At 46.0% G+C, this 12,368-nt stretch overlaps 1 protein-coding gene across 1 annotated transcript in view; it reads left to right on the top strand.

The window, feature by feature from the left end:
• The window catches only part of RCAN2 (regulator of calcineurin 2), a 264,663-nt gene extending 257,833 nt beyond the window's left edge, over window positions 1-6,830 (top strand). The window contains exon 5 of the mRNA XM_028479262.2: window positions 6,566-6,830. Within this exon, the coding sequence (XP_028335063.1) occupies window positions 6,566-6,726 (161 nt within the window). The 3' untranslated portion in view covers window positions 6,727-6,830. The remainder of the gene's footprint in view (window positions 1-6,565) is intronic.
• Window positions 6,831-12,368: the final 5,538 nt, after the last annotated feature.

Raw genomic sequence — 12,368 nt, 5'->3', positions numbered from 1 at the left:
CTGAGGGTTAGATAAGAAATAAGGTAGATAAGATTAATAATGCCAGCTTTGTTTCTGATGAAAGGCTAACGCTGAGAAGTTGGCCAAGATGAGTGACAGCCAGGGCTCCCTAATAGTCAAATCCAGGGAATTCCCTGGCTGTCCAGTGGTTAGGACTCTGCACTTTCATTGCTGTGGGCCCGGGTTCAATCCCTGGTCAGAGAACTAAGATCCCACAAGTCTCACGGCGCATACAGAAAACAAAACAAAACCAAAAAAACTAGCCAAAGGAATCCTATTTAAAAAACAAAATAGTGAACCCAGAGCCATGCAGTTTTACCCAGCCTGTCCCAGAGATGGAAACAGTCAGACTGCCCCACAGTGCAGGGTTTTTTTCTGCTGGGCTTAGCACGTGGCCGAGAGCATGGCAGAGCACAAGCCCTTTGCACGCAGGGCTGGATCAAGAGAGAGGTGGCACAGGGTGAGCTGGCATTGCCAGTTCCTTTCCCCAAAGGTACCCGTTAGATGTCACTCCTCTTCCACTGGGGAGGAGTAAAAGAAGGGCCAGAGAGAGGGGTCCCAGTGATGGGCTAATGGAACTCCCTTCCCTTGGAAGGAATCACTGGAACTGAAGTATCCATTGTAACATAGCACCCTGAGCAGGGAAGAAAAGAGGAAAAAACACCAAAGGCAATGAATTTCAACTCAATTGTAGGGGGTTAGCTTGCTTTTGAACAAAGAACTTACGTGACCTGTGCCCCACTTATCAATTGCTACATAACAAGCTACCCCAAAATGTAGGGCTTGAGCAACAACAGTCATTTATTTTGCTCACAAATTTGCTCTTGGAGCAGGGCCCAGGGGGGCCGCTCATCTCTGCTTCATGCAGCATTGCTGGGGCCGCTCACCTGGGGACGGGCGAATCAGCTTTCAAGATGGTTCACTCACTTGGCTGGCGAGTTGGCATGGCTGTTGGCTGACAGCCCAGATAAGCTGTGGTTTCTCTCCGTGGGAGCCACTTCGTGTGCTGCTTGGGCTTCCTTACAATATGGAGGCGGGGTTCCAAGCATGAGCACCCTGGCAGAGCCAGGTGGTAGTGCCTGGCACTTTTGTGACCTAACTCAGAAGTCACACTGGTTGCTTCTGCCATACTGTATTAGTCAAGGCATCCTAGAGGGCTGCCCAGATTTTAGGGGAAGGAGCAAAGAGGGAGCAGTCCTCAGTGCCAGAGTGGCAAGGTTCTAGAAGAGTAATGGCGGGCAGGAAATATTATGACCATCTTTGCAAAACACAGTCGATCTACTACAACACGTAACTTTCCTGTTGAGAATTCACCTTGAATATGAGAGGTAGTAAAGGTAAAGCAACAAGAAATCATGGAGGATCTATTTCCAGAGAGTCCAAAGTTACCATAAGGGATGCAAATTATCTCAGTCTATAGTTTATAGTCCCTTTATTTTTTATAATTTACTAAGTGTTGTCTTCTAAAAAGGTTCACTGTCAAGGAGATCTTACCTAGAATAACTAGCAATAGGCCAAAACAAAAAGGGGCAAGATGCAGAAGGAGTAAATGCCCAACTTTAGCTGCAGACTGTTCACAAAAACGTGAGTTGCCATGAAAGAATATGAAAAGTTAAAACCAGGACTTTCAGCAGACTTTCAGCAGACTCTCTTGTAGAATCAGAAAGCAGTAGAATCGTGAGAGGCAGGGCTGGAGAGGGATTATGAACGCATTCTTTGAGGTCAGGTGGACCCGACTTTGAATCGTGGCTCTGCCATTCACTACCTGTGTGATCTCAATGTCCTCCTGTATCGTCGAGACATTATGAAACCCGCATTACAGAGCCGTTGCCGTAATGAAATATCCAATTTATGTGAAGTACTTAGAGCTGTGTCTGGCATTTAGTGAGGGCTCAGTAAATAGCTGCTGTTGTGTTTCAGATAGATGGCAAGTGTCTGTGACACCTCCTATGTCCTGGCACTGAGAGCTCACAGAAAATAGGACAAATACCTGCCCTTCAGTGGTTTTTAGCTTAGTGGGAAAGCTAAAACTTACACACGTCTTTTGAACTGTGCCCAAGCCCGTGACAGTTCCAAAGGCCTGGATGAGAATTTAACGTGTGACCACGTGCCAGAGGAGTTTACACTTGCTTGGCTGGGAATTTGTTTCATGGAAGGAGGTAGAAAACCCTAACCAAGGCGTCTTCTGAGGGCTTCTGGTCCTGGCCTCTTTTCTGAGGCCCGGGGAGAGGACAGTTTGCATACGGACTCGAGGAGTTGCGAGTGTGAAGGGTGAGCCTTGGCTTGGCCTTGAAAAGACACACTGGTCTGTTTGGCCATCCCTCCTCGTCGCCTCCTGAGCCCAGTGGGTCCCCAGGGGGTGACGGCACTGACGTCAGCCTTCATGGTAGAGGAATTAGCTGAAGCCCAAAGGGAAAGTGAGGCCAAAAACAGAAAAGTTCAATCCAGCAAGACCAAAGCTATGTCTTTTGATTCTGTGGGCTCTCAGCAGCTGTTGGGCTTTGCCGCATTTTGATAGTAAGAAAGTTTCCAAAAATAGAACAGTGAGATATCAGCATTAATGGGGTCACAGCAGTAAAACGGCTCCACTACCAAGTAGTCTGACTTTGTTAACTCAATGTGAAAGTTGCCCTGCACAGGGTGGCCCGCATCCCAAGCGTGCCCCCAGCACACCTAGTCCAAGAGGAAAGCGTCTCCTTTCAAATAGATAAACACACTGCAACCAGAGGTATCTTTAAGAGAATGTTCTTTATCCAAGCCAGGACAGAGAAAGGGTTTCATCAAACGGCTAGCTTCATTATGCATATTTTACTACTATTTTTTTTTTAAAGCTAGCTTCTTTCCAACAGATGAAGAAAGGGCAACATCTGGTCAGTCCCCTGGCTGGGGTCCCTGCTGTCACTGTCTCACCCCCAGGTCCCTTGGTCTCCATCTGCCATGGCAGATTCTTTTCTGTCATCCCCCCATCAGAAGATGAGAGGCTGCTGCTTGCCTCATCCCTGCATCACACCCAACAGGGCAACTGAGGGGACCACGGCGGCCACTAGTGTCTCTGCAAAAGGCACTGCTTCTCCAAACAGGAGGACGTCGAAGGAATCCTGTGCAGAAAAACAAGAACTACCTCATCTGATTACTCAGAAATTATTTCTTTCTCTGTTTCTTGTCTGAAGGTGTCTCTCATTCAGGCTTGCAAAGCGTTCCGGGAGGAAAGAGAAAATTCTAGAAACCCTGGGTACGATGAACTCCATCATTGTCCACAGGATTTGCTGTTCTCCCAGAAACAAAGATGAGAAGGCCAAAGACGAAGAGTTCTGGTGGCCGGCAGGGGCTGCAGAGCTGATCTGGGATGCCTTGCTTCTTCCCCCGTATGCATCTTCAGCATCCTTCCCTCTACTACCCTCTCCCCGCACTGTTATCATTTTCCAACGAAAAATTATGACGCGGACTGGAGGAAGGGAGGGGGCAAGTTATTTGCACACCAGCATCCTCACAGGACCACTGCCCCCGGCCTGTCACACCAAACCATGTAACAGTGTCCACCCAGACACTGAACCACGGAGAAGCGCCTAGGGGTGCTGGGTACCAAAGTAGATGCCACTACATCTGAAGTTGTAGAGTTGCATCCTCATGCTGGTAAACTCTCTTTGCAACAAGCAGCCCCAGTAAGCTGTCAGGTGTTTGGAAACCGCTGCTCAAAGAAGCCACCACCCAAGGTCTGCCCACCTGTTGCCCAGAGCCTCTCATGGAACTCTCAGGTGAAGCCGGCTGCACGCAGCTTCCTCTCCTTAGCAACGTCTGCAGTGGTTCTTCTGCCTTGGGCTTTTGATAAAAATGACAAATTGCTTTAAGGAGAATGGAACAAACACAATTAAATGAGCTGTGAGTAGCGTCAATGTGTACATCCCAGCTACAAGGGCACGTAGGATAATAAGTTCAGTGTTGATTACAGGGAAGTTAGGTTCGGACAGACTATCCATCGCTGCTAGCCGGCAGGGAAGCAAAGCCTAGCATGAGTTCTGCTCCATGTCCCCTGTTTTTGTCACTCTCCTCTCCTGAATCCACACCGGCCCCGTCAGCTCTCTGTATCAAAAAAGTCAACCTTATTCACATAACTCTCTCTACCTACAATTTCACCTGATCTCGACTTGAAGTTATAGAGTCTTTATGGCCATATTTCGGTGGCTCTAGCTAGTTCTTGCCCTCTTTGTTGCTGCCAAGATCCAGGGAAGTGCTGGAGGTGTAATGCTCCATTTTTGTGAACTATCCGGTGCCCTCATCCAGGATGTTGGTTCGGGGTGGGGTGGAGGTCTAATAAAGACTTCTCTGACTCTTAGCAGAAAGAGAACTCTCTTAGCAAGATATGGCTGTATCCGTTTGCTAGGGCTGCCATAACAGAGGACCACAAACTGAGTGGCTTACACAACAGCAGTGTGTTGCTTCACGTTCTGGAGGTTAGAAGTCCAAGATCAAGGTGTTGGATCAACACAGGGCAATGCTCCTTCTGAAGGTGCTGGGGGAGGATCTGGTCCAGGCTTCTCTTGTAGCTTCTGGTCGTTCCTTGGATTGTGGCAACAGAAGTTCAGTCTTCACATGGAGTTCTCCCTGGATGAGTGCCCATGTCCTAATTTCCCCTTTTCATAAGGAAACCAGTCATTTTGAAATAGGGCCCACCGTAATGGCCTCATTTTAACTTAGTCATCTGTGAAGAGCCTATTTCCAAATAAGGTCATGGTCATAGGTACTGGGGGTTAGGACTTCACCATCTTTGGTGGGGATAGGGGCGGGGGTGGGGAACACAGTTCAACCCATAGCAACAAATGACTCTGAACATTTACATCCTCCTCAGCATCACTTAGAAGAGATTCGATGCTTATTGCATTGTCAGTGCTTCTCAGTCCCTAATGTCAGCACTAAATTTAAAACTGTGCCTTGCAAGCATTTGCTGTTTTCACCATGGACACTTACCAGGGTGCACACAGGAGCACATAAATGCTACCCCAGCTCTGGCGCTGACAGTCCTGGCCCCGGCCCTCCGGAAGGGCACTGTCCACTGCAGACTGAAGATGACAGGCAAGATGCCTGGACTGAGTGGTGTCTGGCTTTGATCCTGGAGGGAGGGCAGGACTTCAGGAACTAGGTGAGACTATAGCAAATAAAAGTAGCTGGTTTGGCGAGTATACAAATGTGGCTGTCATGATTGGCGAGAGACTGTGCAGAGTCTTTTGTCCTAGTCTAAGAAATGAGGACTTGATCTAGTGAGACCTGGAGAGCCACTGACCAGGAGGGTGTCTGGGAGACATTGCTTTTCGGTGTTTCCCATTCATGAAGGATGGGAAAGGAAAGATAGGATGTCGGAAGAAGATTAAGTGTGTCAGCAGTTAACCTGAGAAGTTACAAGCATGCAGATTGAGAATGCCCCTTGCACCCTCCCACCTCCTGGACACCTTCTACTTGTCTTTTAGACCCAGGTCAGCTGTCGCCTCCACTGGGAAGCCTTTCAGAGTTACTTGCTCCTTGCAATTTGGTACCACTGTCCTTGACATATATTGCCACCCCAGCGCTTTCCATAGTATTTTGTGGTACTTTCTGTTTCCATGTGCCATCACTGGGCTGTGCTCTTGTGGAAGACACAAATATTTTTGAATGTGCCTTGTATCCTTTATGATTAGCAATGGGCCAGAGCATGGGAGATGCTCAGTAGATACACCTTGAAGTGAAACAGAGACAGGAAGCCTGCTGGCTAATAGTGAATTGACTACAAGAAGAGCCAGTCAAGAATAGACTACTAGAGGCTTCCCTGGTGGCGCAGTGGTTGCGAGTCCGCCTGCCGATGCAGGGGACGCGGGTTCGTGCCCCGGTCCGGGAGGATCCCACGTGCCGCGGAGCGGCTGGGCCCGTGAGCCATGGCCGCTGAGCCTGCGCGTCCGGAGCCTGTGCTCCGCAACGGGAGAGGCCACAACAGTGAGAGAAAAAAAAAAAAAAAAAAAAAAAAAAAAAAAAAAGAATAGACTACTAGAGTCTTGCAACTGGAGGGAACTTGACCGTCATCAAATCCTGTTACCGTGTAACCACTGCAAATCCCAGATGAGCAGCGATTCCACCTTATTCCATCCTGGGGCAGCTCTTGCCATAAGAAATGTACAGCAGGAGGAGAACTTGGAGAACTTCTCCAAAAGATGAAGGAGTGAGGTGAGGGGCCCAAGATTACTCAGCCGTTAACAGCAACGCTGGGAAATAGAAGAGAAACTGGTAACTTACTGCCAGGCCCACTGAGTCATCACCGCAATCCTTTGGACTGTAGTTATTACCATTTTGAAGTTTACAGCTGCGGATGCTGAGGCTAAGAGAGGTGAAGGGGCCTGTTCAGGGCTGTACAGGTGACAGGCGGTAGAGCCGAGATGCAGAGACTGATCAATCTCATTTCACTTTCCAACACCACCCCTGGAGAAGACTCAGCATGTCCTGAGACACGTAAAATGCGCCCTCACTTCCTAAACAAACTTCACCAAATCATTTGTGTAGAAATCCCTCCCGCTTTCTTACCCCCATTTCTCTTCCTTTTCAGGAGAGAAGTATGAGCTCCACGCAGGGACTGAGTCCACCCCAAGTGTCGTCGTGCACGTGTGTGACAGTGACATCGAGGAAGAAGAGGATCCAAAGATGTCCCCAAAGCCAAAAATCATCCAGACCCGGCGTCCTGGCCCGCCGCCCTCCGTGTCCAACTGAGCTCACTGCTCCACCTCGAAGAGAATACCTGTCTCCTCTTTATCATGCTTCCCCCCCCTGTTGTTTGTTTGTCAAAAAAAAAAAAAAATTTAATTGCCTTTAAATCCCTGGGTGTTTGGTTGTTTGAGATTCCTTCCTTGTAATCAAGCCTCTCGGACAAAAGGGCTAGGAAAAGGTGATATGTTTCCTGATCATATCATACCCATCAAGTATAATACATTATTTAGAAGATTCTAGGAAAAAAAGTAGTATTTTCTTATTAAACAATCAGCACAGCCTAACCTTCATGCTCTCATGATGATCCAAGCCGGAGACATCAGTGACAAATAGCACCTGTGTTGCTTGTGAGCCGTTCCAGTCCCAGTCCTGACGTGTGTGCGTTGTTCTTTCCTGGCCACTTAAGTAGGACCATAAGTAAACTTGACTTTGACTGCATGAGATATCCCTATCTGGTCTCCTCAGTCCTCTGCATCCCGACATTCCCAGGACATGCATGATCACCAGCATTTATTTTCATGATTTGATGATATACTATAAGTCACAGATTGTCAGCATCCAGACATGTCCTATCTAGATTAGCAAAATTATCAGCATCCTCCAGCTTAACAAGTCTGGTGTAGTCACTCTTTTGAGTCAAAGACTTCATAGCTCTGTTAAAATTCCTGGAGGAAAAACTGAGCTTGGCCCCAAAGACATCCCTCAGTAGATTTTGAACACGATTTCATTGTAGAAGTTTCCCTGCCTCATTGGGGAGGCTTGTCCAGGATGATAGAGACCGATTTCAGACAAATCTATTTATCACAAAAGTTTCATGGTGTCTGAATGATTGTTTTTTTTCTCTTTGTATATTTGTACAAATGTTTCAGCTGTGCTTTTAAAAATCTGGATGTTTTTTATTTAGAGATTGTTCAGCCATTAGCTGCTTTAAAACATATGTGCATTGCTTATGAATGCATTCATATACTAATACAGGTAATCTGATAATATTACACTCTATTATGGATAATGCTGAATTTTGAAAGGGCACAAAACTTCTCATGCCAATATATAAATGATTAGCCAACATCTTTGCTATCAAGACCAGTTGTTTTGAAATAAAGCGAAGAAGCAAGTGTCGGTTTCAGACAATTGGAATGCAGCTAAATCAATGTAGCAGCCACTGAGCATACTCAAAGGGAAAGACTGATAGATAAATATATGCAGTTCCTACTCGTGCAATGCCATATTGCTCAAAAACGTATTTGTTTTTGTTACATGTGATTTTTCTATTACTCTAGCCCAAAGTGCATTATAGAAGATACACCTATAGAACCATTACCTTCTGCTATATGTGCCAGGCCTCATCTACTCCTGTACACTCATGAATTACTTTAGATGCAAATGCCAATTACGATGGAGTGGGGAAATACTTTCATTACCCAAGCCTCAGAAAAACACACAAGAACAATAACACAGCCACCTGATGGAAGGATTGTTGTGGTTTTTGATTAAGGTGTAAGTTTCATCGGAAACTTAAAACATTAGACTGATTACTCAGAAACAAAAAGTCCGTTCTACTGTGAATATAGCAATATAGTACTGGATACAGTACAGGTGAAACTGAGGACAGACAGCATTGCTTGTAAAATCCTGAGTTTCCATAGAAAAATGAAGGCTCCTTTGAAAAATAAAATCTGAGGAGTATATAACAAGCAAATGCTTTGACTTTCCTTTGCTGTGAAGGTTTTTGGTTTTTCATGGACAAGCGAAAAGATTAGATTTAATAGTGGAGAATTCTTCGCTCTAGTGGAAGAAGTTGAGAACTACAGTCCATTTTGTGCTGATTCTCTTCTCAAGCGTCAGAATTTTTAGAAGGCAGGCTCTAGAGAAATCTGGGTGAGAGAAACTATTTGGAAATGACTTTTCAATGTTTTAAAACAGATCCATCAGACATTTGCAACAAAATTTAGTAAAAGTTGAAAAGACCGTTGTGTGTCATCAAAAACAACCTCAGTGGGATGTATGACCCAAGTGGTTAGTCTTGGTGACATTTATTGCAGTGTCAATGCTAATCTGTCTCAGATCAAGTAGTTCTCTCATGAGGTTGGGTTTGGGGAGGTGGGAGAAGCACGTGTCCCAGGAGAGGGAGAAGAAACGGGGGACTCCTTGAAGGGTTTCGGTGGCCCCTTCGAGCACCATGAAAGTCACAGTTGCCTCAGCATCTCCGTGAGCCACAGCATGCAAACCTCTTCAGCACTATTTTAAGTTTGAAAAGTTTAAATATGGAGGAGGAGGGGGAGATTGCCACCAACTGAATCATTTGTGCACGTGTGTAGCTCAAAGAGCTTAGATTTCAAATATACCTGGTGAATGACTCTGTCCACGTAGTGTAATTTCTGTGTTTTCTGCCTAAGTTGGATATTTCTGAGTGGTGATCGTGGAGGAGGGCGATTCGGCCTATAGTCTTTCTAAGATGTTACCAAGAGATGAAATTAACTCATCCTGAGCTCCTCCTGAAATGGGGTGGGGGGAGCTGGTTGGCAGCGTCTCATGAAGGAAGAGGAATTCAAGGCTTGGAGGGGTGGGAGGGGCTCCGATAAGGCGTCTGGGAGAGCCCCCTGTTTATTGTCACACTTCAGCCAGCTCGGTCCTAAAAGCCATTCCAAGTGTACACGGACACTTTTAATATAACCCCCACTCTATTCTTTAGTTTAAAACACTGTAATAGACCTGAAGTAGGCAAAATTTTACTACATGGAACACAGAAAGCACTATCGTAAAAGATGGGTACATTGTCCTTCATTAAAATTAAGAGTATCTGTTCATCAAATTACGCCATTAGGAGAGTGAAAAGGAAAGCCTCAGAGTGGGAGAAGATAAATACCTTAATTACATAGAGTTGTTAAATAACTCACATCCAAAATGTAAAAAGAACTTCTGCAAATTAATACGAAAAAGACAGACAATTCATTTTGTAAGAACGGTCAAAATACTTAAGCAGGTACTTCAAATATACAGGCAATTCACACTTACACATGCACACTTGAAATACCCCTATGGCCCATAAATGTTAAAATGCATTCAACATCAGTTTTCATCAGAGAAAGGCAAATCAAAGCCTCAAATAGGTACACTATACACAATTCAAAATGGCCAAAATTAAGTACGGGGAAATACAGAGTGTTCATGGTATCGGTCAAGGCAGAGTATAAACTGGTACTACCACGTTGGAATACTGTTTGGTAATATCTACCAAGGCTAAACATAGACTGATCTGGGAGGGATTCCACTCCAGGACAGACACCCAGCAGATCTGAGTTCTCACATCCACCAAAGTACTTATACAATAAATAGTGTTCCCAGTAGCAGGGCTTATAATAGCCATTAACTGGATACAACCCAAATGACCTTCAATTGTTGAGTGGATAAATAAACTGTGGTATGTTACAAAGTGATTAAAAAACACAAATTACAGAGATATATACCACAACATGGTTGGGTCTCAAAATCATACTTTCGAGCAAAAAAGTACATGAAAGTGTTCATGATGTAAGACTCCATTTACGATGTTAAGAAACAGTCAAAACTGACCTCTATGGATAGAAATTATAATAGTGTCTACCTTTTGGAGGATATTGACTGAGAAGGGGCACACAGGAGCCTTCTGGGGGCTATAAACATTCTACATCTCTCTACATCTCCATCTAGACCTCTGCGCACGTGTGCATATGCAAAATTCACTCAAGATGCGTGCAGTATATATGTAAATTACACCTCAGCTGAAACAAAACCACCATGAAAACGGGAAGGAACCATTAGTTGTAAAAAAGGATTGGAATGTTCTCACCCTAACAGCACATCTCATGGATCTTAGGTTGGTGAGATATTTCCATGTGCACAAAGCCTTCCTTTACAGTCTATAAATAAGTATTTTATAAACTAGAAAGCATAGGACTTAAGCCCTGGGTGAGGCACTGTTCATTCAGGTGGCAAATATGTACCAAGGACCTACTATGTGCCTGACCCTGGGTTCCAGTGGTGGAAGAGGTGGATATTGTCCCTGCCGGTTCAGGGAGTAGAGTCTAGTGTGGAAAAGAGACAATAAACAAAGAAGTAAGCAAACCAATAGTTAGAAATTCTGGTAGGCGGGCACAGTGAGGAAAAGCCAGAACACAGTAGGAGTGTTAGCGGAAGTCCGTGCGCCCGACGCACAGTGAGGCCAAACAAACTGAGCGTTGGAGTTAGGAGCGGGGAAAGGTTTCTTGCGGGGCCCTGCAAGGAGACGGGTGGCTCGTGCCCTAAAAAGCCCGAGCTCCTCAAAGGGTTTCGGCAAAGCAGTTTTAAAAGCCAGGTGAGGCGGGGGCGGGGGCGGGGGTGGGGGTGGGTCCCAGGGTATGTGATCAGCTCGTGCACAATTCTCTGATTGGCTGATGGTGCGGTAACAGTGCGGTGTCACAGGGGTCAACATTATCAGTCCTTAGGCTCCAGGAGGCCTTGGGGCTGTGTGCTCACCGTCATCAAGTAGTTAACATCTTCCACGTGGTGGGGCTTTTCACCTCTGTAGAACAACTCAGGAAATTTGCATCAATACTATTATCTAGGTACTTCAGAGAGGAGCTAAAGCAGAGGATACGGGGGCGGGGCGGGGGGGGGGCGGGGGGAGGGCCTGTCCCGGGAAGGCCCCATAGGGTCCTGCTCGGTTACATGAGGACAGAGAATAAAAGTAGAGGATCAGGGTCAGGGAAGGCCTCTCTGAAAAGGAAACATTGACGCTGAACAGAGAAGAAACTAGCCATCGATCGAGGTGCTGGAAGAGAGTTCCAGGCAGCAGGGGGAAGGCAGGGGACATGGAGATGCCTCTTCATTTTGGAGGGAACTTGAGAGTGTCATCAGTGTGGCAGAGGTACAGAGGCTGAGGGCAAGTGTGGTCCCAGATGAGTTTGGGAAAGGGGGCAGAGGGCTTAGGCTCCATAGAGCTTGGGAGGCCAACCTAGGGGGCTTGGAATTCATTTTAAGCACAATGAGAAGGGTTTTCAGCAGAGGAAATGTATGACCCACTTCATCTTGTGACAGATGCTGCTTTAATAGATACTTCCTAACACAAAGCCACAGGCCGAAGTGTCCAGATACTCCAGTGTGAGGGACCTGACCCTCTACTGCCCACTTTATCCTGGAAAAAGATAGCTTTGGATAGCTATATTCATCACTGTAGTCTTATCGACCGAACTCAGCACCAACGTCAGTACGCAGCGTCTTTTCACGATTCTAGAAAAGTTTGTTTTTGTTCTTATTCCTTCTCAAGTCGTTGACAAGGCCCTGGTGCAGGAAAGGGGAGACAGAGCAGGTGATGAAGAATAAGTAGGTGATGCAGGGAAACCTTTCATTTATCAGCTGGTACAGAGTGTCCCTGCCGGAAGCCACCACGCAGAGCGTCACGGAACGCTTGGCAGGCTCACCCCTTAAATCTGCAATCTGAGAAACCGAAAATCTCAAGCAAAAAGTTTTCTGTCAAATTCATTCATCTGCTCCTTTCCAAGAGAGTCTGGGGAAGTGTTACTGGAGTTGATTCAGGAGCTTTTTATGTCTCTAAAAGGAAACTGTATCCAAGGTTAGTTGTGTGTGTGTGTGTGTGTGTGTGTGTGTGTGTGTGTGTGTGTGTGTGT

Source organism: Physeter macrocephalus, chromosome 18 (genome assembly GCF_002837175.3).
Source record: "Physeter macrocephalus isolate SW-GA chromosome 18, ASM283717v5, whole genome shotgun sequence".
NCBI classification, from domain to species: Eukaryota; Metazoa; Chordata; class Mammalia; order Artiodactyla; family Physeteridae; genus Physeter; species Physeter macrocephalus.
The sequence above is the reverse complement of the archived record's forward strand: the minus strand, read 5'-3'. Positions and strand labels throughout refer to the sequence as shown.